Source organism: Stenella coeruleoalba (assembly GCF_951394435.1).
Source record: "Stenella coeruleoalba genome assembly, chromosome: 1".
Classification (NCBI taxonomy): Eukaryota; Metazoa; Chordata; class Mammalia; order Artiodactyla; family Delphinidae; genus Stenella; species Stenella coeruleoalba.
This window is the reverse complement of record NC_137169.1, coordinates 82,333,732-82,360,817: the sequence shown is the minus strand read 5'-3', so window position 1 is coordinate 82,360,817 and position 27,086 is coordinate 82,333,732. Positions and strand designations below refer to the sequence as shown.

The following is a 27,086-nucleotide window of genomic DNA, read 5'->3' as shown; positions in this document are numbered from 1 at the left end:
GACTGACTATAATAACCATGTCCCATATATGGTGATTTATTTGCATCAGGTCCTATGTCTGATGAAGAAATAATCCGTGAAACAGTGCTTTACAATATGCAGGATGCTAAAAACGTTAGCTGTTTTCGTTTTTATTCTAATATTCTAGACTTTATTGCAGAAAACTTGTTTTTATTTATTAACTCCCAGTTTTTGCAACCCATATAATGGGAAGCTTGCCATACATCCTCTCCCATCCACACCTGGCCCAGGCCTGCCTGGTGATTCCCCTGTCCCCTGCCCTTGCAGGCAGAACCATCATCATGTCCACTCACCACATGGACGAGGCCGACATCCTCGGGGACCGAATCGCCATCATAGCCCGGGGACGACTCTACTGCTCCGGCACACCGCTCTTCCTAAAGAACTGCTTTGGCACAGGCTTCTACTTAACCTTGGTGCGCAAGATGAAGACCATCCAGGGCCAAGGAGGAGGCTGTAAGGTTTGTGTCTGTCCAGGGAAAGAGCCTGTCCTGGGTGAGAAGGAACGCACAGTGTGGTGCTGTCCTTCTGGACTTCTACCTAAATCAGACTCCAGCCAGCAGAACTGACCTCTTTGTTTCTGGAACCATTTGTAGATTTTGATAAAAGGGCGTTTTGAACTCTCCTGCAGAGATGCTTTACCCCAAATAAAACAACTAGTTTTAAACGACCTCTGATTATTATAGGCCAGAATCCTAAACTGCACACGTGGTTTGGTGCAACATAGAAGGGAGTGACTTATTCTGCGAGGTTACACTAATTAAAGGACAGTAGTTGTTTAAGTTCCTTTTTTCATTCCAACATTTATGTTCCCTAATTAAACCCAAATTTCATTGGTAAATGAAAGCTAAGAAAAAGATTTCCTGATAACTATAACCTGAAAATGGTGAAGTGAAAAAATACCAACCAGCAGAGACCAACTCAGCATGTTAGGAGCCCCAGGTTCAGGTCTGGGCTGCAAGGTGAACAAACTGTGTCATCCTAGGCAAATTCCTTAATTCCTCATTGTTGTGGGGTATTTTCCACATAGAAAATGAAACTGATAATTGCCTCTCTGCTTCTTGGGGTTGTGGTGAAGATAAGTGAGATAAAGTATTATAAATGTGCTTTGGGCTCATTGAGAAAGGCATTGCTCACATTCAAGTTGTTTTGTCATGCTTATTTTATTGTAGCATTATTTATGCCTCTGGCCCCTGTAGTTTAAGCGTCTGGCTGCTTCTGGGTTTTCCAGTCCTGGATAGACTTCCACAGCCCAGCATGCATCCCTGGGGAGGGAAAAGCAGAATGTCTTGCACGGGCCAACCTATAGCTTTCACATAAGTAATGACAAGCCAAAGGGGTCCTTCAAGGTTCTCTCTGTGCCTGATTCACACACTCTGCAGAACAAAATCAAACAGCCACAGCTTCAAAATGTTCAGATGAAGTGATAGATTAAAACAGTGAAGAAAAATGTGTTGACTACACTTGGCGTGAGAAACAAAGCATGGTGGTGACTTCAATGAGCATCAGGGAGATGCTATAGAAGTGACTGACGTCCATCTGTTGTAGGGGACCTGCAGCTGTGCGTCTAAGGGTTTCTCCATCAGGTGTCCATCCTGCGTCGATGAGATAACTCCAGAACAAGTCTTGGACGGTAAGGACTCAGGCAGACTGTACCTCAGTCCTTGTCTGGCGATCATCTCTGGGTATTGTTGGGTGTGTCCGGCTGTCGTGCATTTCAGTGGGAGCAAATAGAACACTCTGTGTGTTTCTCAAGCCCACAGTCATGCAATTGCTCATCTTCTTCTTTGAGTTTTTTCTCCTCCTCCGCTCCCAAAGGGATGTTAAAGTCATGGACCTAAGGGCCCTCTCCTTTTAATGACGAATCCAGTCTTTGTTCACTCCTTGCCCTTGTCCATAGTAAGCCTCTACTCCTGGAGTCCTCCTGCCTGGCTCCAAGCCACATTCCTCAGTGTCTGGAGAAAAGGGGTTCTAAAGGTGCCAGCTGGAGCCCTACAGTGGAGCCACGGCGATGCACAGCCCTCATCGTGCACTTTTCCAGAGAGTCAGTTTGCACGGTGTAGATGCCAAATCTGAGGAATATTGCACATCCCTGTTACACGCCCAGCTTTCCTCTCAGTTTCCAAGTTTTCCAGTGGTTCTTGCTTGGATTAGAGTGTGTCAGACCTCATAAGGGGTGCCTCCACTCCAGGAAGATGCCAAAGAGAGGCTCTCGCTGTGGAAGCACTCATCGTGCAGGACCTGACCTCCTGCCCTAGAGTGCTTGTCAGCAGTTCTTTCCACTCTCCTTGAGTGCTTGCCTCTCACCCTTTCCCCGGGGCGTCTTCACAATTTGAATACCACACTTCCCATATTCCTAAGTACGAGCAAAACTAAACCTATGTACTGATCCAAGTTAATGAAGGGGGAAAATAGCTGCTTATCAAAGAAAAGACAAAGTTTCCTACTTAGCACAAATATTTTTCTAACTAAAATCTGGTGAAACAAGAAAACGAGACAATATTTATGCACCACGCTTAAAAGCTGAGGCAAAATGCCCAGAGGTGCATCATATTTACCCTCCCACCCTCTCTTTGCACTGACAGAACCTGTGGTGAACGTGAACACATCTTTTTAGAACATTTCTGTGTCTTTTTCCTAGTCTGCCTTGCCATGGGCCCCTCCCTGCTTTCTGAATAATTTTTTTAAAAGAATACATTTAATTACTGTGTGTGCCAAAGTTAAGGTGGAAACAGAGCCTGCTGGCTGAGGTGAATTTTTTAAATATTACTTTATTTCTAAATAAAAGTTTATTTTCTTTGAATAGAAGAGAGATGCTGTGAAGGGTGGGAAGCACAGTAAGTAGTTATACCCGAAATAAGAGAAGGAAGATCGTTTCAATCCCCATTAGCTCCTTGGAAGGCTTTTCACACACACACACCCACATACCACACACACTCGCAGACCTCCCTGCCAGACGCTGAAAGCCCTGCTGCCCTGAAGGACTGCTGCTGGAAAGGCTGACACACACGTCTAAGACACAATTCCTGGGAATCCAGCAGCTTCAGGTTCGATTTCCTTCCTAAGAGAACAATGAACGTGACCCCTAGAGAGCTGTTAGGGCAGAGCTGCTTCCTCCCGTGAGGAGCCCTCCGGCCCCAGCATGAAGTCATCTCAGAGCTGAAGACAATTGAGTCTAATTTGCATATTTGACTTAAAACAAGCCTTCCAGTCCAGCTAGGCAGAAGGATTTGGGTTGAAAGCTGTGAAATCCCTCCACATGAGTCATTTCTAAAACAAAGAAGGAAAAGAACTCATTGGGTGATCCTGACTCTGAGAGGATGGCTTGCAGAAACACACAAGACCTGGGCTCTGAGTCCCCAGAATCCCTTCCCCTTTGACCTGCCTCTCAAGACAGTGTGCTAGGGAATTGTCTCTTTAAATGCATGCTTTAAATTTTTTAATTAGATTTTTAATTTTAAAGTAACACATGCTCATGCATAAAATTCAATTCTGATGGTATGAGTGTATCAGGTGAATACTTGATACTGGACACTTCCCCACACCCCATGCTGTGCTTCCTGTACTCCATCCCATGGTCCATTTCCACAGCTTCTCAACCCCCTTCTGCATTTCCTGTGAGGTGGGGATTAAGGGTTTTGTTTGTTTGTTTGTTTGAGGAGGCAGATGCAATCCCAGGGGAAATGGTGCAGGCCTCCCAAAAGTTAGACCAGGCCTGGGTGTGTGATTTAGGAAGGGGAGTTCTCACCCAGCTTGGTCACCAAGGCCGAGTGTGCATATTGGGCAAGTCCCCTATACCTTGGGCCAGACCAAAAAATGAAAGCAATTTTGACTCTCTCAGGCTTGTGGTGATTAAGAACGAACAACGTTGATGACAAGAGCTTTCTTACTTGAGATGATGTTCGTGGTAACAAAGCAGCTAACACTCATCTATGGACCGGGCACATCATTCTCAGTGTTCAATGCATATTAACGCATCCAAGCCTCACAAATCACAATGAAGTGGGTGCCATTATTTTCCCCTTTACGCAGATGAAGAAACAAGGGTATGACCTGCCTAACGTTGCATAGCTTGTAAAGAACAGAACATTTGATTGAACAAAGGAGAAAACTGGCACAGGAGTGTTACATGAGCTCCCCAAGGTTACACAGCTAGTTGGGGGGTGGGGTGTTGGCTTCCATCTCCATCTCCCTTTCAGTGCTCATCACAGGGCCAGCTAAGCTATAAACAGACATGACGGAGCGCTATTCCTCTGCAAGAATCACTACCGAGAAAGGAAATGCCCTTTTCTCAAATGAGAGGCAGAAGAAAGTAGGGGACCTGGGCAAGTTCACAGTCTTCCAGGTTCTGGAAAGCAGAGTTGATGTCAGCCTTTCTTCTTGTCTTAGGGGATGTGAATGAGCTGATGGATATGGTTTGCCACCATGTTCCGGAGGCGAAGCTGGTGGAATGTGTTGGTCAAGAGCTCATCTTCCTTCTTCCAAATAAGAATTTCAAGCAGAGGGCATACGCCAGCCTTTTCAGAGAGCTGGAGGAGACCCTGGGTGACCTGGGGCTCAGCAGTTTTGGAATTTCTGACACTCCCCTGGAAGAGGTAAGGCAGAGATTCCAGGTGGTTGCTGTCAGGTACCAGAAGAGGTGGTTCTTTGCCAAAGTCTAACACAAAAGTCTAGAAGGGAAATTCTGTAAAGGCAAAAAGCCGTAATTCCTCACCCAAGCGTAGCAACTATCTTCATTTTTGGCTCATTTCCTCCTGCCTTTGTCCATACGCACACATATTTTACATAGTTGTGGTCACCATATGCATACACTTTTGTATTTATAGAAGACTATGTTCTTAGACAAAGAGTCGTAATGTATTTTCTTCCTATGATGAAGCAATCCCCAACAGAATTGAGCTTGGGTTAGATTTTTCTGAGAGTGGGAATGCCTAAACCAAATTCTCTCTTTTTTCCTTCTTGACAGATTTTTCTGAAGGTCACGGAGGACTGTGAGTCAAGACCTCTGTTTGCTGGTATGGTGCCCGAGTGTGGAGTTTGTTCCCTCACCACACCCACGAGCTCTATCTTGAAAGCCTAAGGAAAAGTGCATAAAACAACAAAGCAGGGAAACACTCCTCCATCGCCTTCATCTGACCCCAAAATAACAGGCATTTTGCACTCTCAGTTCCTTTGATTGACAAAGGAAAGACAAATGGAATTAGATCTGGGTGGGAAGACTCTAGACGAAATCAGGATTCTTAAGGAGGGCAGGCTGGGAGCTTCACCACCCCCAAGCTTTTCACCCTTCCTGGTCTCCTGTTCCTGCCACATCACCATCCTCATCTCCTAGTCTTATCTCTGCCAGGCCTCTGATCCACTCCTGCTTGCATGAGTGACAGCTCGCAGAGTTCTTAGAGATAATGGTGACAGTAAATACAACCCAGATGCCAGCTAGGACCTCCTGGCCTCTTTGAGATGGAGATAAAGTTATTCTGAGCCCTCATTTAGTGCACTGCGAAGCTTCGAAACTGTGGGGACCATAATTGCTGTGGATTCTGGGGGTTTCTCTTCCATATGTGTGAGCCCGGCCACCAACCATCCCCTTCCGTGATTTCTACCAAATCTCAGAGCCACACAAAGCACTCGTGAGTGCAGTGGATTTTACTCTGGGGGGTGGAGGTTGGGGAGATGGACATGCAGGAGAGCTTACCTGCCGCAACACAGGCCACTTCTGATAGAACAGCAGGTGTCCACCCACTCTGATAAAATGCTCTCCCTGGCTTCTCCCTTCCCATTCCATTTTCCTCTCTTCTGGTCAGAGGCAAAGCTGTGAGGCAATTCTAATTTGCTGTCTTGGGCACCTGCCATTGGTGCCCAATGGTGATATGTTACACTTTCTACCCAGTGTAACATATCGCAGTATTTTCGTGTGCAAAGACTGTTTCCTCTTTGTTAGTTTCTGGTGCTAGCTCTATGTCACTGTTTTCATCTTGCTTTGTAAGTGATCCCAGCTATGCCTAGAACTAACAGTAGTCAAATATATCAGCCCACACATGTGCCATGACCCAGTTAGGCTGTGTGGCAGCCAGAAGAGGTGGCCATCCAGGCAGAGTGGGGAGAAAGGTGCAGTGCTCTGGACGGGGTGGGAGCAGCTCACCACAGGGCCCAGGTCTTCTTTCCAGCTTTGTAGACACAGGAATTAAATTTCCTCAGCTCACCGAAGGGCAAAAACTTATATTAACCAAAACCAGAATGAAAACATGCTAATTTATATTAGAAGCTATGATGGATTCAAGAATCAGGGCCTTTAATCTGCACAGAATGCTCCTTCTTAATAATTAGGTCCTGGGACGTCCCTGGTGGCTCAGTGGTTAAGAATCTGCCTGCCAGTGAAGGGAACACGGGTTCAATCCCTGGTCCAGGAAGATCCCACATGCTGTGGAGCAGCTAAGCCTGTGCACCACAACTACTGAGTCTGTGTGCCGCAGCTACTGAAGCCCGCACACCTAGAGCCCGTGCTCCGCAACAAGAGAAGCCACTGCAAAGGGAAGCCCGCGCACCGCAATGAAGAGTAGGCCCGATCGCCGCAACTAGAGAAAGCCTGCGCGCAGCAGCGAAGACCCAACACAGCCAATAAATAAATAAATAAATAATTAGGTCCTTTTAGAAGAATAAATTACACATCAGAAGACTGGTCATTCTGGACACAGAATAGAATGTTCGAAAGAGACAGTCAAGGGTAGGGGTTAAGAGCATAGCCTCTAGAGTGAAGCAGACCGAACATCAAACCTGAACTCTGTAATTTGCTAATTGAGTCGCTTTGGGTAAATACTTAGCTTCTTTTTTTCTTTATGAGAACTCTTAAGATTCAATCCCTTAACAACTTCTGTGTATAACATGCTGCAGTGTTAATTAATTTTATCATGTTGTACATTACATCCCTAGTACTTATTAATACTTAGTTTCTTTGTACCTCAGTTTCCTCATATGCAAAATGGGGATGATAATAGTATCCACCTTTTAAGGTTATTAAGAGAATTAAATGAGCTAAAACATACCAAGTCTTAACACAGTATGCAATTTCTGGTTACGATTCAGCAGCACCCTAATCTCAACACTTACAAATATCTCTTACGTCAAACTCAGCCCTAATTTATACTTTACAAAGGGCTAAGTATCCGTTGTTTTATTTGATTGTCACTATAACCTCGTGAGGCTGGTAGGGCAGGGATTGACCCCATCTGGGGAAACTGAGCTCATGTAAGTTGAATGACTTGCCTTAAAGTCACACAGGCTTTTGAGTCTTATTATTCCCTGGTCTCAGCTCTCAAATCTAGGACCCTCAGTTATACACTCCCACTGTCTTCCATTTTTCAGGTGGCTAATTGTATTTGTTTCGAATAGGCTCCGTTTTAGAGGATGGCATTTTTCTGATCTTGTCTTCAGAGTCTGAAGGAGCCTGTGGCTGTCTATGGAGTCATACATAACATGGTACCAAGAGGGTCCAAGCCATTTCTGAAGGGTGGCTCACTGCCAGTGGCCTCTGGAGGGCAGCAGAAAGCCAGAGACAAACAGACCTGAAGCCCTCAACTCTGGTCTGGACCGTCGACTCCAGTCTGGTTGGGGCATCGGGGAGAGAGCAAAGCTCAGAGGATAGACATGAGGACAGGCAGCAGCAATCCTACCAGAGGGAGGGCCATCCACAACAGACATCAGATCTGAGCCCAGATCAAGAGGAAGGACGTGGAGATGGGACTCTGGTGCCAGGTAGCAGTGAGCCTGCAGAAGTTCTCCACCCTCTTGAGTAGCAGGCCTGGTACGCTGCAGGTGCCCGTGAACGTTAGCTGAAAGGATGACTCAGCTGACCCAGCTCCCTTTGCAGCTGCCCTAGCTCCCTTTGCAGCTGCCCTTGTCCTGGGAGACTTTAGGAGAAAGCAGCTGGGGGCAACTAGCCATCCTCTAGGCCCTCTATGTCCAACAACATATTCTGCAAATAAATATTAATCAGTGACGATAAACTATAGCTTCAACATAACAGATGACTTAAAATGGTTTATAAAACACATTTATGTGTGTTAGCTCATTTAATCTTCATAAAAACCTTTTTCTTGTTTTCATTTTACAGATGAGAAAACTCAGATTCAGACAGGTTGAGTCAATTAGCCAAATTTGAACATCTAGTAAGAGTCAGGATTCAAACCCAGGTCTCCTAACTCCTAGTTCATTGCTCTTTCCACTACTTCTCGGTGACCTCTAAAAATTTAGAAAGAACCAAATCAACTGTGACTTTTACTTTTTTTATGTACACAGGTTATACATGAATATATTTTGTTGTTAAATTCAAATAATACAAAAAACACTAACCCTTCCCACTTCATCCCATGCCCTTTTCCAGCTCTGCCCCTGAAGCTGTAACCTTTTTTAACAATTGACAGGTATTCTTTCAGAGCTTTGCACATGTGTACACATTGTGGGTGTATGTGTATACATAAAATATGTTTCTTTGCATATGATAAATATGCTGTCTAACACAAATATGGTCTTATTACACATATTGTTCTGCACCTTTGTTTTTTGGTTTTTTTTTTTACTTATATGTGTCAGACCTCTCTGTCTTGTTCCCTTTAACGACTGTAGAGAATTTTAAAACAATTTCAGGCAATTCTGTCTATAGATTTTTTTTATATATATATATATATATTTTTTTTTAAGAAGATGTTGGGGGTAGGAGTTTATTAATTAATTAATTTATTTTTGCTGTGTTGGGTCTTCGTTTCTGTGCGAGGGCTTTCTCTAGTTGCGGCAAGCGGGGGCCACTCTTCATCGCGGTGCGCGGGCCTCTCACTATCGCAGCCTCTCTTGTTGCGGAGCACAGGCTCCAGACGCGCAGGCTCAGCAGTTGTGGCTCACGGGCCTAGTTGCTCCGCGGCATGTGGGATCCTCTCAGACCAGGGCTCGAACCCGTGTCCCCTGCATCAGCAGGCAGATTCTCAACCACTGCGCCACCAGGGAAGCCCTGTCTATAGATGTTTTATATCAGAAAATAGAATTTTAAAAAGTTTATTAACCTTCCTGGCCTGATATTTTGTTGCTGACTTAAATGAAGGGAAAATTTACACAGTAAGAAAACAATGATCTTGTGAATGTTTTTCTAAACTATTAATTCCATCTCCCAAACCAGGCGGCACTCAGCAGAAAAGAGAAAACGTCAGTCTTCGACACCCCTGTTTGGGTTCTAGCAGCAAGGCCAGACAGACTCCACAGGGCTCCGACGGCCACCCCACGGAGCCCGCTGCTCCCCCGGAGCAGGATGGGCACAGCCAACTTAACACGGGAGTGCAGCTGGCCCTCCAGCACGTGCAGGCGCTGCTGGTCAAGCGGTTCCACCACACTGTCCGCAGCTACAAGGACTTCCTGGCCCAGGTATTACTGCAGTCTTTGGCTGTGCCTGTTTGCCGGTGGCCACGCCTACCAGACCTCTCCCAGCCTCCCCATCCTCTCTCAGGCTTTCTGGTGCACATGGGGTCAGACACTGCGATGGGCACCCTCTTTGAGTTCTGTCAGCTTTGTTTCCTCCCTGCCAACCTTTGTTTCTTTTTGGTAACACAAAGCTTCTTTGTAAGTACTCTACCTCACTTAGAAGAGAAAATAGACTAAGAGTGGATATGTTAATATTGCTTTTATTTTTATAGGGGAGGGTGAAGTCATGTTTTCATTCATTTTTTTGCAGTGACCTTGCATATCAAGGTCATTGTCCGCTTTTTCTTTTTATACTTTTTGTACAGAAACAGAAACTCTGGTTCACCTCTGGCTGAGCATTGGCCTGCTTCAGGGTTCAGTGTTGACCTGCTTCAACCACCCTTCAAAGGTTACCAGAACATTCTGTGTTCTCCTTCACAACCTGGCTTTGCACATCCTCCCATCATGTTACCCAGAAGACTGACCTTCTCCATCAGGGCCCAGTTATGAGGCTGCTGGATAAATGTTTAAAAGAGAGAGAGAGAGAGAGAGAGAGAGAGAGAGAGAGAGAGAGAGAGAGAGAGAGAGAGAGAGTGTGTGTGTGTGTGTGTGTGTGTGTGTGTGTGTGTGTATGTGTAACATACCACATACCACAGCCCAAGTTACCATGTTTATTTTCCCACAGATTGTGCTCCCGGCCACTTTTGTGTTTCTGGCTCTGATGCTTTCCATCATCATCCCTCCTTTTGGCGAATATCCTGCTTTGACCCTTCACCCCTGGATATATGGGCAGCAGTATACCTTCTTCAGGTGCGTAGACTCATCCTCAGATGTCATCATCCACCTCCTTGGGTTGTGGGGCTCCTGGGTCACCTGCTGCTTGGTGCGGCCCTGACCTTCCCACTCTCTGGGACAGTCACCAGCATGATAGTGGTCCTCAGGCTGCCCTCAGAAAGGAAATTAATGAGTCTGCCACTTGGGAAAGGTGACCCCCAGGTGGACACGCAAGACTGCCAGGAGGAAGGAAAGAGAACGCAAAGGTTGGGTGAGTGGGTTGAAGCTCCATTTTTTGAAGTGCAGACCTGATATGGAATCAGACCACTGGTGTGTTCAAACAGCCTACCCCCCTTCTCAGGAGACTATAGCCACCTCAAGGCAGATCCTTTGCCTTGTTCACATGCCAGGCATGTAGTAGCCGTTCAACAGGCATTTGCTGCGTTGCATGTTGGCTGCTTTGTCCCTCTGCCCCAGTCACATGCCCATCGAGTAAGCCCCTCTCACTCTGTCTAGCATGGACCAGCCGGACAGTGAGCGGCTCATGGTACTTGCAGACGTCCTCGTGAATAAGCCAGGCTTTGGCAACCGCTGCCTGAAGGAAGAGTGGCTTCCGTAAGTCCCTGTGCACCCCTGCCCTAACACCAGCAGCTGCCCTGGGAGACCCTGATGGTGGGGGCCTGGGATGGCAGGTTTGGGAGAGGCCCCATCTCAGTCCTGCTGTGTATTACACGAACACCACCATACCCCTGAGCAGCACTCACCCGGCCTCTCCATCAACACCTCTGTGCGAGGGTGTTCCCTGCCCCTCAGGAAGCCCCTGCACCACGGGACAGCTCTGTATTTCTATAGTTCTCCATATAAAAGTACCATGCTGAGTTGACATATGCTACTCACAACTTATCTGAAAGGAATCTGAACGGAGAAGGGGGGCAGATGGGGATGTGCCCTTGTGTGATTGGACCTAGAATGGCGTTAGTTACCTATATGGCCAACTTTCAATTACTGCTTTAAGTGTGGAGAAGAGAGTTCTAGAGGGCAGTTGAAATCCACCAAGAATTCAAAACGTTCAATGTAATTTTAACTGCTTCTCTCATCCAGTCTTTTTCAGAGTTATTGATAAGGACCAAAATAGATTAATTTCAAAACCTCTTGTATTTGTTCTCTAAACGGCGAGAGCTGCCAGCAGATAAAAGGGAGATTAAGCCATCCACAAGCTAGATAATTTTTCCCAGCCCCACCCACATCTAGTGAATCAATAAAATTCTAGTCTTGATTTTTTCTTGAGCAGAAACCAACCTCCAAGAGTAGAAGAAAATGCATGGGTCCGAGGAGGAGGAAAGGCTCAGAAGGAGAGGGTTGGGTACTATTTCTCATTTTGAGGAATTTTTATCAACCTTGAAGCTGATTGTGGAATATGTTCTTGTCTTCCATGAGGGAGTTCCCCTGTGGCAATTCAACCCCCTGGAAGACTCCCTCTGTGTCCCCGGATGTCAGCCACCTGCTCCAGAAGCAGATATGGACAGCAGACCACCCCTCGCCTTCCTGCAGGTGCAGCACCAGAGAGAAGCTCACCATGCTCCCCGAGTGCCCTGAGGGCGCAGGGGGGCTCCCACCCCCTCAGGTACCTCCCCCTCCAGGGGCTGCTAGGGCCCTGAGCCTGTCTGTGACCACAGCCATTGCGCCTCCTGAGTTTCTAGCCAACTAACGTTTTCAAACTGACGCCTGAGTGAAGGACTAAATGAGGCTCCAGGTCCTTACCTCCTGGAGGAAGCCACTGACCAAAAGCTTCATTTCCACCAGACACTCCCCATTCAATCTAGTAAGAAAATATCTTTAAGTATTGAGAAAATTACACATCAGGCATGATCACTATAGAAAAATTAGAAAACACAGACAAGTCAGAACAAAAAAAAATTACCACATCACTTGGTGATAACCACCAATAACATTTAGTTTTTATCCATTCAGACAGGATTATATTCAAAATGCTGTCCTGAAACCTGCTATTTTCACTTAACAACATATCATGAACATATGGCCATGTCAATAAATATACATTTACAGTATCATTTTTAATGCCTGCACACTATCCTACTGTTTGGATTTACTTTAATTTAGTTAACTACTCTCTCATTGTTGGACATGTGGGCTTCCAGTTTTTCTGTTATCAACAGTGTTGTAGTGTCCCTTCAAATGCACACTTACAATTTTAATTAAGAAACTCTCCATGTGCTGTGTAATTAACATGCACACACACACACACACACACACACACACACACACACACACACACACACACACACACACACACACACAGAGAGCTAGCGACCTGTGTTTTGCAGGGATAACAACAATCTTGGCTCTGAGCAGCCTCCTCTCTCAGGAGTTCTGAATGCCAGAATGTATCACAGTGAGCCGCTCCAGGGGTTTCAGAGACAGTGAATGGGGCCAGAGAAGTCTCACCTTGTCTCAGGCTGATAACAGGACTCCCAGCTGACTTGCACAGAGCTGGGTCCTATGTGGTCCTCTCTCATGATTTGCCAGTGAATGAACGACTCCCCATGAGGCAGTGTGGCAGGTGGGGCGAGCACCGGCATTGGCATCAGAGAGCCATGGGTGGGTTACTTGGCCTCTCTGAGCCTTAATTTCTTCACCTATAAATTGGGGATAACTGCACTTATTTTTCAGCATTATTATGAGAATGCAGTGAGATAAAGAAACTATTATTTAGAAATAGTTTCAACTCAAGTGATGACAACCTCAAACTAACTGTGGATAAAATATGACACAGCTCGTTTCTTTCTCATGTAAAAGTTTATGTGGGTGGTCCATGGTGGTCTGTTTTGTCACTCCCTCCTTTCTGGTAAACAAGTCAGCCTCCTTGGCCAAGATGGCAGAATCTACTTTCCAGGCAGCAGATGGAAGAAGGGATGAAGAAAAAGGGAGGGCGAAGTGTGTGAATACACTACCTTTAAGGAAGATTTCCAGAAGCTACCACAGAGGCACTTTCATGTGTACATCATTGGCCAGAACGGAACATCACAGGAGCCTGGGAACCACCGTCTTTATTCTGGGTGTCCTTGTACCCAACAAAAAAGTCTATTCCTGTGGCAAACGGCAGGGGGCAGAGCGGTAATGGGGGACAACTCAATTTTGCCACAGCGTCAGTCACAGTTGCTGGCTTGTGTATAAATGATTCCATGTTTATGAACATCCTACCTTTCCCTTTTTTATGCTAAAAGCATGTACCTTTCTATTTCTCAAGCAATATATTTTCTCTTTGAATCATAACTCAGCCACTACAGCATCACAGGGATCCCAAAAGAGGGACTTAGGGGCTTGTCCCAATTCTCGGTACCCCAGAGGACGCTCTGCTTCTGTTGGGTTTGCGGAGGGCCCCTGTGGCTGCTTCTACTCAAATACATCCAGTGGCAGGGCACCGAGGCTGTGACCCTGTGTAGTGAGCCCTTGGCTGGAACAGGGAGGAAAGGCCAAGCATAGCTGTGAGGGGACTCATTCCTCAGTGAATCCTGACTTTAAGGCTCACTGCCTCACTTAGAAATGTATTTTCAGTGGTTAGTCCTTGGTCCCTGAGGAAAAAATGTAAAAGACTTTCAGCCAAAGCCTGGTAAAAAGCAAATCAGTTCCTGTGATTTTCTGTCACTCCTGCCTCTCCTCACTATCATTCATGCTTCTCTTGGGAGCATCTGCGTCAGGCATCTGCACAGAAGCTGCTCTGTGTGTGTGTGTGTCTCTCTCCTTCACACATACACACACACTTATGTTCACACCCACCCACCACACTCACTCACACACACTCCCCCATTTGCCTGGAATAAGACCAGAGAGTATGAGTTTGCTTCAGAGATGGTAAATCGTCCTCATCTGGAAAATGGGGTGGTGGCTGTGGTCTTCTCTAGGGTCCCCTCCTGTCCTAACATATTCTTTGAATGGTGTTGGGTCCTGAGGGGGAGGGGCTCCATCCCTGACTTCTGGGATACACAGAGATAAAGTTGTAGGAGGATCTCATTTGACAGAACTTTTAGAAAATATTTTGTCATAAATTCCCAGGCACCACCTATTGTTCCAGCCTAGATTCCACCAGGGGAGCCTGGCAGTTCACGTGGTTGCCATTTTCAGCTTGAGAAGCAGGTGACGGAGTGAAAAGAGCAAGGCTGTGGAGTCAGACAGATGCAGATTCAAATCCTAGGTCAACCACCCACAAGCTCTAGCCTGGTGCAAGTTAGCTAACCTTTCTGAACCTCAGTTTCTCTGTCTATAAACGAAGGCAACAGTTCTTCTTTCACAGGATATAAGGATTAAGGCAGATAATGTAGAGCATTTAACGCTGTGCCCGGCACACAGTGAGCATTCAGGAGATGCTAGTTCTCCTCCTAGTGTTAGAGAGGAACAAGGTGAAGAAAGTGAACTGAAGAAGGGAGTAAAATGAGAAAGGGGCGGGAAAGACAGAAACCACGAAAAATGAAAAGAATAGTGTGATGATGGTGGTGTAACACTGCCAGAAATTTCCTCGGCTGCCTCTGGGTGGCACCCTTGATACCGCAGGTTCATGGTTCACCAGAAACTAAACGCTATGTATTCCCAAATTTAAAGTGATATTGCCACCTGGTGGCCAAACTCATGCACTTTTTTTTTTTTTTTTTGATTCAAATACTTACTGAGCAGCTAGGGAGATACAAAGGTGATTAAAACATGGTCAAAGAGGTGAGGCAAATCCACAAGTAATAGAAAGCAAAGTATAAGGTCCACTGAATCACAGCAGTCAAAAGAAAGTGTTTTAGGAGATCAAGAGATTGCTTCCAGCCTGGAAGGGGGCAAATCAATAAGGGGACTGAGATGAAAATAGAAGACTTCAGTCTGGATTGTTGATGATACTCAGTTTGGACTATATTTGTCTCTCCTTTTCCCCTCTCCCCATCTTTGGGCTTAATTTACCAGTAGTGCCAAGGATTGTTCAATGCTCTTTTTCTATACTTGCTTGCATTTTTGCTTCAATGTCTTCTACAGAGCTAGGTCCTTTCGGTGTTTTAGAAGTTTTTTCCTGTTTTTTGAAGGATTCTTGACTTTTTGATCTTGGTGTTGATGGTCTTGAGTCTTTTCCATTCTGGTTTGATTTTTGTGCATTTTTGGCTGGAATATCTTGTACAGATTACTTTACTGGAGCTTTTTCTTCAGCTTCCTCATCATCAAAGTCATCATCATCTTCATCATCATCATCGTCATCTTCGTGATCATCTTCATCTTCATCAGCAACAAGTTTTACTTTTTTCTGTGGAAACTTGCTACCACTTCCAGGGGCAGACGCTTTCCAGACTTACTTAGGAGTGCCACGTCCTCCTCCTCTTCATCTTCTGACTCTGCATCTTCCTCCACAGCTACTAAGTGCTGTCCACTAATATGCACAGGCCCTGAGCCACACTTCAACTGTAAGACCACAGGTGGTGTTATTTCAAAGCCCCCAAGGGAAACTGTTGGCTGCACAGACATTTTCAAAGTTGCCAGTGTTGCTTTGATTGGACTGCCTTCATAATTCATCACCTCTGCTTTGATGATGTGCAATTCATCCTTTGCGCCAGCCCCTAAACTGACCGTTCTTGAAGATAACTGGTGCTCATTTCCATCATTATCCACCTTAAAGTGATCATCTTTGTTGGCCTTTAGTTAACAACGAAAAAGATAGTTCTGGGGCCTCAGAGGGCTCATGTCCATGTCCATCGAATCCTCCATGGGTTGCTGGCATGCACTTAGGTGGGAGAGAAGGTGGACGGAGATAAAAAACTACTGTTCCAGGGAACAGTCGCGCAGAACAGAATCACACCAGGACTCATGCACTTTTGAATTCTCTAAAATCTTTTGATTAACTCGGAGTTCTTCTAGGTGTATTCTGAAAGTGATTTGTAAATTGTAATGCACTGTTTGAATTCTTTCATTCATGTCAAAATTTATGGTGCCAGCTATATGCCAGGTACTATTCTCGGGGCTGGGGACACAACAGCTAACAAGTCAGAAAAAGTCCTGGCTCTCACAGAATTTGTATCCAAAAGGGGGTGGCAGATCAAAACGAGTAAACAGTTTAATTGGAAAGAAAATTTCAGGTAGAGATGAAGATGTGAAGACAATACTACAGTATGTGACTAGAAATAGAAAATGCTTCTCTGAGGGATAAACTTTGGGCTGAGATTTGAATGATAACAAGTTAGCCATGAGAGGTTGTCCAGGGAGAACATTCCAGGCAGAGGGAGCTGCTGCCAAGGGCAAAACTACAGCAGGAATGAGAGGTGTGCATTTGAGAAACAGGGAACAGAAGTGGGGGGGTGGGTAGCAGCAGGTGAGCTCAGCCTTGGTAATGAATTTGGATCTGATCCTAGGGTTTGCTGGAGTGTGGTAAGCAAGGCAAATGGGATGTTCTGATTGATATTGTTAAGCTCAGTCTGGCTAATGAATGGAGAATGCATTGTGCAGGGCCACGGTGGAACCAGAGACGAGTTTGGAAGGGTCTGTAGAGGTCCAGGTGACATGTAGGTGGAGGCTTGGTTTAGCATAATAGTGGTAGAACTGGAGAGATGCTGATGGACTGGAGATTTATTTTGAAGTGAGAACTGTCCTGTGTCATCAGTGGAATAAAGAAAAGAGAGGGTTCGAAGGTGGCTCCCACATCATTGCTATGGGAACTGGGGAGATGCCAGTGCCTTACTTAGTATTTTCCCAGTAGCTGAGTCTATAAATAATTTTTGGAAAAGAACAAGAAGTTTCACCTCAAATTCCGAGGTAATTAATGCAGATATCTCATTGCCTCAGAGAATACAGCGCAGCACTGAAATTCTACAAGACCTTACAGACAGGAACATCTCCGACTTCTTGGTAAAAACGTATCCTGCTCTTATACGAAGCAGGTAAGAAGAGACCTTTCTATACTTTTCATCCTGGCTCCCTGTGGGAAATATTGACTAGGGACAGAAGATAATTTCCTCTCATGATTTATCAACAATCAGGGCAGTGGAATTTTTTCTTTTTCCTAATTTGAGAGCCTCATCCAATAGAAAAAGCAATGGGGGCGTATACAAGTCGAATGCAACTTATGATTAATCTTGCTTTGTTTAGGACAAGCAGTTAACGTTTAAGCCATGCACTATTACAAGTAAAATAAGAAAGTATAGAATTTGTCCAAAATACAGCCTCATATTTTAATTAGTTAAAAACCAGAGGTGCCTCATATTTTAATTAGTTAAAAAAACAGAGGTGACGTTGGAAGGGAGGAAGGAGAGTAAGGGGAAATGGTAGAGACAAAGAGAGAAGCAGGAGGGAAAAGTAAGAAGCAAAAAGGAGAAAGGAAACAGACCAAGATCGGAGAGAGGCGGTGGGATAGTCTGCGTGAGCCCACAGGTTGCCCAGGTTAACTGCACCTGTCACACTCTCACTGTGAATGATCATCTGTATCACTGCCCTTTCAGATGCAGCTCTGCAGCTGTTCTCACAAGCCCCACCCCGGGACTGCTTCAGCAGTCCCATCAGAGCAAGTAGTATGACAAGAGCATGCTATGGAGAGAGGATTATAGGGGACCCTGATCTGGGCCCCATGTTCCCTGGAACTTTAAAATAAAACATACTGTCTAACTTTAGTAGTAGTTACAGTTACTTTCCCTCCCAGTCCCTCAACAAGGGATAAATGGACTCAGCTAACTACAACACATTGCAGATGGTGAAAGCAGCTGTTGAGAAGGCAGTGCCGAGCCAGCAGTTAGCAAAATGAAGAACAGCGTCCAAGCACAAAAATAAAAACAGGCTGCATAGACTCTATTCAGTAATGCAGTGAACAGCGACCATCCCACACTTTGTGCTCAGCAGCAAATTTGTAATATGGAATTTTGGATTTTGTGCTTTATGACAATGATAGTCCATGGGGCTGAACTACGAGGACTAGAGTTGGTATCTGCATGTTTCCTATCTTGTAATTTTGCCCCTGATTGACTGGAAGTCAGTCTCTTAACTTTGGGCTAGGAGTAATTCAGAACTTCCTCCAAGCGTGCAGGTGATTATGAAAGTCTCGTTCTTACAGGGTGGAAGAGGGGAGGGCTGCAGCCTTCACTCCATGCTGGCATGGTCGTTGCCGTATTTTCTGGGTCCAGATCATCTGACAAGTGACCTTACAACAAGGCCACCCAGAAAGCCCTGCAGGCAGGATGTGACTTGGAGAGGCAGGATTGGAAAAGATCAGTCCTTTCTCCACATATTTATTCAGGCTCGGCCCCTGGCCCGGGAGGTTTCCACATTGCTTGGACATCAGGAAATGCAAAAAAATGCCCCTGAAGACTGGGAGACCCCAGTGAGTGTTTGGAAGAAAGTTAACACTACTGCATACTTGTATTCATTGTATGATTTGTTTTGGCTTTCAGTTTGAAGAGCAAATACTGGGTCAATGAACAGAGGTAAGAAATTATTTTTATAAGAAATAAAAGTCTCAGAGTGATCTATTTAATTCATTGCACGTAAAAAAGCCACACCTCAAAGTCATGTGGATGAGCTGTTCTGTATGTGCTCAGGAATTCATAAGACATGTCTTGGAGGATACATGGCTACACACACCCTGGGCCCAGAAGATGCTCAGCAGTAGATCTCCTTGGAGGGCATAAATGAGAGGTGATGTTCCTGAAGAGGAATTCCAGAGCACTCTCACTCCAGGGAGGTTCTAAAACCTCCGAGCAAATAACAGTTTAGAACAAGAGCACATGTAACCTAAGCCCTGGCACTCCTCGGCCCATTCCTTTTAAGCCTCAGGGCGTCTGGCCCAGCCCCAGACTCACCCCGTTCCTGAGGCATCCTGAAGGTTCACACGGTTCCCAAGGTTGCAAATCCTCTAGGGATCATCTAGGAGGGAGCCCGCCTCACGGGCTCCTTCAGGAACAGGGCCTCTAGAATGAATGCAGAGCTGATGTGGACTTGACTTCCTGGGCAAATTCTAGACCATAAAAGTGAAATTCAGCTTTTAGAAGTGTTCCCAAGAGGGAAGTGAGGGACCTCAGCTGAAGCAGAAAGGCGGGGGGACGAGTTGAGTCCCTGAGAAATAAAGTTCTTCTCCTCTGCCTTGCCTATCCAACAAATTAATCTTGTTTGTTGAGGAGTTTGGCTTTTATGCTGCCATTGAAGGGTTTTAAGCCAGAGAGTGACACGCCCAGGCCAGTGTTTGAGCACCGTTACTGAAGACTTCCAGAGCAGTGTGGAAGATAGTTTAGAGTGGGAGGGACCCAAGGCTAGGATCCAGTTAAGGACTAGAGCAGGAGTCAAGGCAGGGGTGGGTGAGAGGCACGAAGAGAGGCACGGCAGGACTGGACCAGTTTCGATGAGTCCAGCACACCGGAAGTACCTGCAAAGTACAGAAGCAGCACAGAAAAAGGACCACTGGTAGGGTTGGGAGAAAGTCAGGGAAGACCTCAAAGAGAAGATCACATAGGACAGATGAGCTGGAAAGGCACCCGGGGAAACTGGGAGCCCTGCGAAGGCAGAGAGACACAGAGGCAGCCTGGACCACTGTGAGCTCTGGAAATGATTGCATGGCCGGAATGGGCCACTGGAGGGAAGGCTTGAGGAGGGGTGAGGTTGGAGAGGTGCGCAGACACCAGGCTCCGAAGGGGTCAGTCCTGGAGGCAGTGAGGAAGATGTTAAAGCTGGTTTGTAAAGGGGAGCTATGTTTCCCGATGGGCCAGACAATTCCTGCAAAAATACACACTTTCCTACTGAAACTGAGAGCTCCGGCAACCACGAGGCACACACACATGGTTCATGGCACAGGTCTGAGGACTTCTTGCTCCCTTGTCAGGTACGGAGGAATTTCCATTGGAGGAAAGCTCCCGGCTCCCCCCGTCACTGGAGAAGCCCTTGTTGGATTTTTAAGTGACCTTGGCCAGTTAATGAATGTGAGCGGGGTATGTAAACAGACTGGAGATCTCGTAGGACTTTCAACTTGCCAGTTATCATGAAATAGAAATGATCATGAACGCTAAGGGAAGGGGGGAAAAAAAAAACCTCTTGGTTGTTTATTATGGTTTTCCAGGGCCCTCTCACCAGAGAAGCCTCTAAAGAGATGTCTGCTTTCCTTAAACATCTAGAAACTGAAGACAACATTAAGGTATTGGCCCTGCACAGTCTGCCCTAGAGCTAAAAACTCATGTGAGCTGGTTGTTGTATTTTTATTTTCCCAACTTAATTAAATTCCATCCCTCCTCCTGTTTAAATCTGGCATGGAATGTCTCCCAGCGGCCAAAACCTTCCTCCCTCTCACATTCTTTTTTCCTGCAGCTCATTTTTTCTTTAAACAGCTGCTGTTAGTGCAGAGTCTCCTATGCAGTAGCAGAGCCTACCAAAGCCACATCTCCGCCCTCTAGGTGTGGTTTAACAACAAAGGCTGGCATGCCCTGGTCAGCTTCCTCAACGTGGCCCACAACGCCATCTTACGGGCCAGCCTGCTCGAGGACAGGAACCCCGAGGAGTATGGCATCACCGTTGTAAGCCAGCCTCTGAACCTGACCAAGGAGCAGCTCTCCGAAATTACAGTGTAAGCTACTGAGGCCCCGGCCGCACAGCTTTCTAGTCACCTTCTCCACTCTAAACACCCCGAGAGGATTTTCACTAGCAGAAGCTGCTGGGCTGGATGGCAAGTTTGTTTAATCACACACACACACACACACACACACACACACACACACACACACACACACACACACACACACACACACACACGAACATAAGACTTCGTGTGCCAAACTGCGTGGCCGTTCTTCCTCCTCATATTTATTTGGAAAGTAAGCATATGTTTGGTTCCGTTCCCTTTTGGCTCTTGATAACACATTGCTCCTGGAGCTTACACAAATACTCTCCTTTCCAGTATGCAAAATGATTGCCAGGAACTGGGAGGTTCAGTAAATCTTTCATCGCCCCAGTAGTAATTATCTTAGATTCCAGTAATTTCCCCCAGACAGTCAGGCTTCGGACATGTCGACAGATCCTTACCTTCCTAAAGCCTAGGCTCAGCTTCTAGCAGTAAAAACCTCACTCTTTTGCAATTTGTAGCATGTTTGCCTTATTCGAGGCCTACATTTGGTGAGAATGCCTTTGTTAGAGCAAACTCCTTCTGGAAGGCAGTTAGGGGACCCAATATACTCCAAGTGCCCTGAACGTGCCCAGGGCCATGGCTGAACTTGGGTGGGTCCTGGGCCCTTGGGACCTTCCTCAGGACACCCTCTGAGGCCCTCGACTGAGGAAAAGTAGTCTATGTCCATTCTCACTTAGCCCAAGTTTCCATACCTCCTGCCAAGCCTCTTGAATATGAAATATGAGAGAGGAGTCTCTTGTGATTATAAAAATAGTATATAACATAGTATGTGTTCATTAAATAAAGTTTATAGAATAGAGTTTTAAGAACTTAGTGTTTATAACCCAACACAGTTTAGGGTGTTTCCTCTCGACATTTTTGGGTGTTTCCTTCCAGTAATTTGTTATAATCTTAGTGTGTGTGTGGATCAAGCTATTTGTAATTTTAACAGAGCAGCGACTAGCACATATGGTGCCTCTGTGGGAATTAGGAAAAGGTGCTCCTTTCTCAAGGCGGGCGCTGGCTTACACCAGAGTGCCTGGCTTGTATGTGAAGGTCGGGTTGGATTTCAGCCCACACTTTCCCCCTTAGCCAAATGCTTTCTATCTGATCTGGGAAAGAGTGAATAAGATCCAACATCCTGTATAATCAGCCTGTTCCCTTTTTACTTAAATTTATGTTATAACGTAACATTTCCCTATGTTACGATGTTTCTTGAAAGCATGATTTAACAAGATAATTTAAATAAAGATAAATTTTTGTTTTAAAAATTTATTTCTTTTCACAGACCCTATAACTATCTACGTAAAAATTCAAGAGCATCTATAGACAAATTATTAGAACTAATAAGAGCATTGCAGTGCATGAGATTAATGTAAAAATCCGTTTCTATACACAATCAACAAATAATTAGAAAATGTAATAAAAAGAAAATGTACTAGACTTTTATATTAACAGGGGACAATATTTGATATTGACCTTAATATTCAACATAAACGTAGAACAGGAAATGCACAGATATCCATTTGCCTTTGACCCAGTTGGATTTACACAGCTGAGTGAGATGACAAGCTTCAGGCTGGGGAAGGGGATTCTGGAGGTGGTTCCCTGGCATTGGTGAGGGCTTCCGAGAGCCTGACTTTGTTCTTCTCCTGCTTCCGCTCCTCCTCCCCTCTCTCCCTCTGTCTCCCGTCCTTCTGCAGGCTGACCACTTCTGTGGATGCTGTGGTGGCCATCTGTGTGATTTTTGCCATGTCCTTCGTCCCTGCCAGCTTTGTCCTTTACTTGATCCAGGAGAGGGTGAACAAAGCTAAGCACCTCCAGTTTGTCAGTGGAGTGAGCCCCGCCATCTACTGGCTGACCAACTTCCTCTGGGACATCGTAAGTATCAGGACCTAGCACCTCCCTCACCCCCGTGGGCCCAAGGTGGGTGGGCGTTTGTGTGTGCTCTGACTGAAGGGACGTGGCAGGGTGGGGCTCTCGGACGGCCAGGGATGCTGGAAGGTGATGTGGCCAGGGCCCAAGCTGGGGCAAGATGCTGGGCACAGCTTAGCAACCGCTGAGTGGGAACTCTGTAGGCCCTGCACAAGGGGCCTTCTGATGCACCAGATAATCCCTGCCCTGCAGCACTGAGGCTGGCCTTCCTGAGAACAACCGGGAGCTGAAGAGATGATATCAAGAGGCGCTTCACACTGCATCCTCTCGTTAGGTCCCACCCCACCCTCAAAGGGGTAAACTGGAAACTGCTCTGTGGTAGAGTTGCCAGATAAATAAGGGGCACCCAGTTCAATTTAAATTTCAGATAAAACAATGAACAATTTTTAGTATAAGTATATCCTAATCCGCCCCCAAATATGGCATTCTTACACTAAAAAATTTATTGGTTGTTTGTCTGAAATTCAAATTTAATTGGGCATCCTATAGTTTTATTTGCTAAATCTGGGAACCCTACCCAGTGGCCTTGTTTTGCCTACCCAACCAGAACTTCACTATATTAGATTAGCTACCACTTGGGGGAACATGAAGAAAAAATTATTTATCAAATCAACAGCAGACTACCACCTCTCTCACGATCAGGATTGGTGGGGGAAGAGAGGGGTCAGGATGGGTTACCTTGCGACAGGCCACAGGGTCAAAATGACTTGACAGTGAAGGCCTGGTTATAATGTGGGAGTTGTTATGATGCTAACTCCAGCCTATTCCAGGCGTCTTGGGGAACAAGATGTTTTGTTTTATCTCAGCATTCTAAGACTAACGCGAGTCTCCACTTCATGGTGATGATAGTGTATATCACGATGGAGACCAACACAAACAACCTTTTCCACTATGACTTTTAATAATGATGGCAGATATCTTACTCAACTTACTAAGCAGCCGTCACTTAACAATATAAAGCCAGAAATCATCAGTACCAACTAATCTTCCCTCCTCTCTTCTGTCTACGTGAGGAAACACTTATGAACACATGGGGAGGAGGTCAGAGCCCATAAACCTCACTTTGGATGAGAACATCCCTTGCAGCCACCCAAGTTGGCCCTGTGCTTAAAACATGAGAGGAGCTAGGCTCACCTGCACCGAAAAGCTACTAAAGTGCTGGGTTTTTGCATTCAACTTTTTTTTTTTTAAGACAAGGAATAGAATTAACACTTGGGGCTGACCCATGTGTGTGCCTGACTACAGACAGATCTCTGAGCCTAAGGAGAAATTGGTGGACAGAAGGACAGAATGGGTGTCTGAATGGGAGATGATACTAGCAAAGTAGACACTTAGCAGCCTAATGAAGGGTTTGGAGACAGTGACTGTGATGCCAGCAGGCTTCCTGATGCTCTAGAATTTTAAGGCTGGCCTGGAATCTGAACTCAAGGAGCTATGGTATTGGAGCTAAGCACCCTCCTTAGCCAGTGGCGAAAAGATAACCTTGGCCTGGGGGTCATTGTTGAATAAATGAACAAATACTCATTGTTTATATCATTCACACAGTGCATAGACGATGTTGTAAGTTCTTATTTTTTATATATCATCTGTTTTTCTTTTCTTTTAAATTAGGAGACAACCACAAACTTACAGAAACGTTGTAAACACCGTTCAAAACTATTTTCCTCACCCATTTGAGAGTAACTTCCAAACAAGATGTCCCTTCATACACACATACACATACACACCCCAGCCACCTCCAATGTGTACCTCTTACAAACGAGGACTCACCCTATACAATCACAACGCAACTGTCAACATCAGGAAACTAGCACTGATGTATCACTTCCATCTAATCCTCAGACCCCACCCAAGTTTCGTCAATTTCCCTAATAATGCCTTTTATAGAAAAAGAGCTAGCTCAGAATCAGGCATTGCGTTCAGTTGTCCTGACTCCTTAGTCTCCTTCAGCCTGGGACTGTTCTCAGTCTTTCCTTGACACTCATGTCTTGACGCTTTTGAAGATCATAGGCCAGTTGTTTTGCAGAAAGTCCATTAATTTTGGTTTGCCTGATGCTTCCTCATGGTTGGATTCGGGTCATGGCTGCAGTTTCATGAAGGGATGCTCTGTCCTGCTCACTGCATCCTGTCAGGTAGCTTCTGATTTCAATTTGTCCTATTACTGATGATGGTCACTTCGGTTACTTGATGAAGATGGTGTCTGCTGAACTTCTTCACTGTAAAGTTACTTTTTTCCTTATAATTAATAAGAGTTTAGAGAGATGTATTTCGAAGTTATGTAAATATTCTGTTTGTTTGTTATCAAGCTTTCCATTTATTCATGTATTTATTTATGCTTGTATGGAGTTGTGGTTCCTGTGTTAATCAACAGACTACAATCTGATACCATTCTTAACTGATTTTGGTGCTCAGATTACCCCCAGTCTGGCCAGTTGGAGCCCCTTCAAGCTGGCTCCTGTGCCCTCTTGACTTGTGTCCCCACGTTCGTTGAGTACCTCCAAGGTCTCTGCCCAGCAAGATGTTCCTCCCCACAGCCCTACCCTGGAATCAACTGTCTCCCCCAAGGAGCTCTGGTTCCTTCCAGGGGAAAATGTCCCTCAAAAACCAAGATCTCGGTGTTAGATATATTCACTGGTCCCAGGCCTTCTCGGTGGAGAGGGCTAGGTGAGATATGCAGGTATATACACAGACGTACACACATTTACATCCATACTTCTCTGTCTATCTATACACTGAACAAAACACTCACTAAAACCACTAGTTCCAATCCAGCACCACAGGCTCCCTCTGGTTTTCTGTCTTTCCATATTTTTAACTCCCTTCTGCACAAGTGAGAACCTGGTTTCTGTTGCCCCTGACTCATGTGCCTACCTGAGCAGTACACCTGTGTGTAATAAGCCCCATCTCTGCCCTCGCCCTCTCCCCTGTGTGGACACGCTCCTCTCCCTCCGCCATGCGCAGGTCCTCCTCGTGCTGCTCTGGCTCTGATATCCCGCAACAGATCAGCCCCCTGTAAAGACACCCTCCTGACCCCACTGGGGCTCCAACACCGCACACCAGTCCACCTCCGTGGATGCCCTTCTCACCCTTCTTAGGCTCTCATTCTGCTTGGGACCACTCTGACTTCTCCCCTCCCCCCACCGTGGCTGCCCACATTTCCCTGTCAAGCCTGCTGGCTTTAGGACTTAATTCTGTACGAAGGGAAGGGAGGAAGTGATGTGAGGCCAAGGATTATACTTTAAGCTTTTCTGAATTCTGGAGACATGCTTAGAAAGTAGAAGCAACAGGACTTTGAGATTGATTGGAAGGAGAGAAGGAGAGATCAGGTGGAATTTTATAATTCATTCTTTCAAAAGATACAGACTGTACCCCCCCTCCTGTGTAGGGAGGTGGGGGTGGCATGGGGTAGGAGGACTAAGGACAACTTAACATACGTTCGCTAGCCAAGAAATGTTTAGACGAATAGAATCAGAATCCCAAAACATAAGTGCTGGAGGAGGCTGGCCCAGCCCTCATTTTGCAGAACAGGAAGCAGAGGTGCAGAGAGGTTAAGTGCCTCCCTCCCTTCTTCTCTCTTCAAGATGAATTACACTGTGAGCGCTGCACTGGTGGTGGGCATCTTCATCGGGTTTCAGAAGAAAGCCTACACTTCTTCAGACAATCTTCCAGCCCTGGTCGCACTGCTCATGCTGTACGGGTGAGTTGTGTGGGCCATTACCTAATGTTGCCAAAGGGAAGCCAGGGGAGGAGGCTGCAGTTCTGACAGAAAACCAGGGTTTGCAGTGCCAAGGCAGCTTCCAGCTCCCAGCAGGGTCTGCGGCTGCTGACCAGGAATCTGTCTGGCTTCTGTCTCCGACTCCACGCACAGAGGGATTCCTGGAGCTCAGTCCACTCATCCATTCGGGTACAATGGAGACACCCCACAGGGCTTGAATCTTAATCTTCTTCCACTCAAACTGTGACCTGACCAAAGTCTGGGAATCCATCACTCCCCACTTCCTCACTCAGCTCTGACCCTCATTCATCTGTGACCAGTCCGTCCATCTCAGTGACTCCTGTACCAGCCAAGGGTTATTTGCACATGGGAGACTGCACCTGAAAAGCTGCTCTGGGTCAGGGCCAGAGGATAACACAGGGATTAAGTTCAGTAGAATTCTAGAGCATGCAACTTTATATCCAGGCCCACCACTTACTATGTATGTAACTATGGGCAAGTAATTCACCCCACTTGGGCCTCAGTTTCCTCATCTGTAAAATGGAGATCATAATACCTGGCCCTACCTATCAGGGGCCAGTAGAGTCTTGC

The 27,086-nt window shown here is 45.9% G+C and overlaps 1 protein-coding gene and 1 pseudogene across 8 annotated transcripts in view; one reads left to right on the top strand and one right to left on the bottom strand.

Annotated features, from left to right (window-relative positions):
* Nucleotides 1-27,086, top strand: part of ABCA4 (ATP binding cassette subfamily A member 4) — a 184,966-nt gene that overhangs the window by 116,774 nt on the left and 41,106 nt on the right. For all 7 annotated transcript variants that reach the window (XR_013827457.1, XM_079915774.1, XM_079915775.1 and 4 more), the window contains 15 exons: nt 289-482; nt 1,570-1,654; nt 4,411-4,616; nt 4,988-5,036; nt 9,185-9,426; nt 10,148-10,272; nt 10,753-10,851; nt 11,674-11,860; nt 17,059-17,153; nt 18,654-18,686; nt 20,075-20,180; nt 20,309-20,383; nt 20,640-20,809; nt 22,549-22,726; nt 26,362-26,477. Coding sequence is in view for 6 of the 7 variants with exons in the window: in XM_079915774.1 (XP_079771900.1) it covers nt 289-482; nt 1,570-1,654; nt 4,411-4,616; nt 4,988-5,036; nt 9,185-9,426; nt 10,148-10,272; nt 10,753-10,851; nt 11,674-11,860; nt 17,059-17,153; nt 18,654-18,686; nt 20,075-20,180; nt 20,309-20,383; nt 20,640-20,809; nt 22,549-22,726; nt 26,362-26,477 (1,960 nt within the window). In the remaining variant the exon portion in view is untranslated. The remainder of the gene's footprint in view (nt 1-288; nt 483-1,569; nt 1,655-4,410; nt 4,617-4,987; nt 5,037-9,184; nt 9,427-10,147; nt 10,273-10,752; nt 10,852-11,673; nt 11,861-17,058; nt 17,154-18,653; nt 18,687-20,074; nt 20,181-20,308; nt 20,384-20,639; nt 20,810-22,548; nt 22,727-26,361; nt 26,478-27,086) is intronic.
* LOC307183393 (nucleophosmin-like) lies at nt 14,550-15,987 on the bottom strand (annotated as a pseudogene). Its single transcript has 2 exons — nt 15,414-15,987; nt 14,550-15,332 (listed from the first exon to the last, which is right to left on the bottom strand). The product of its transcript is annotated as a nucleophosmin-like (transcript).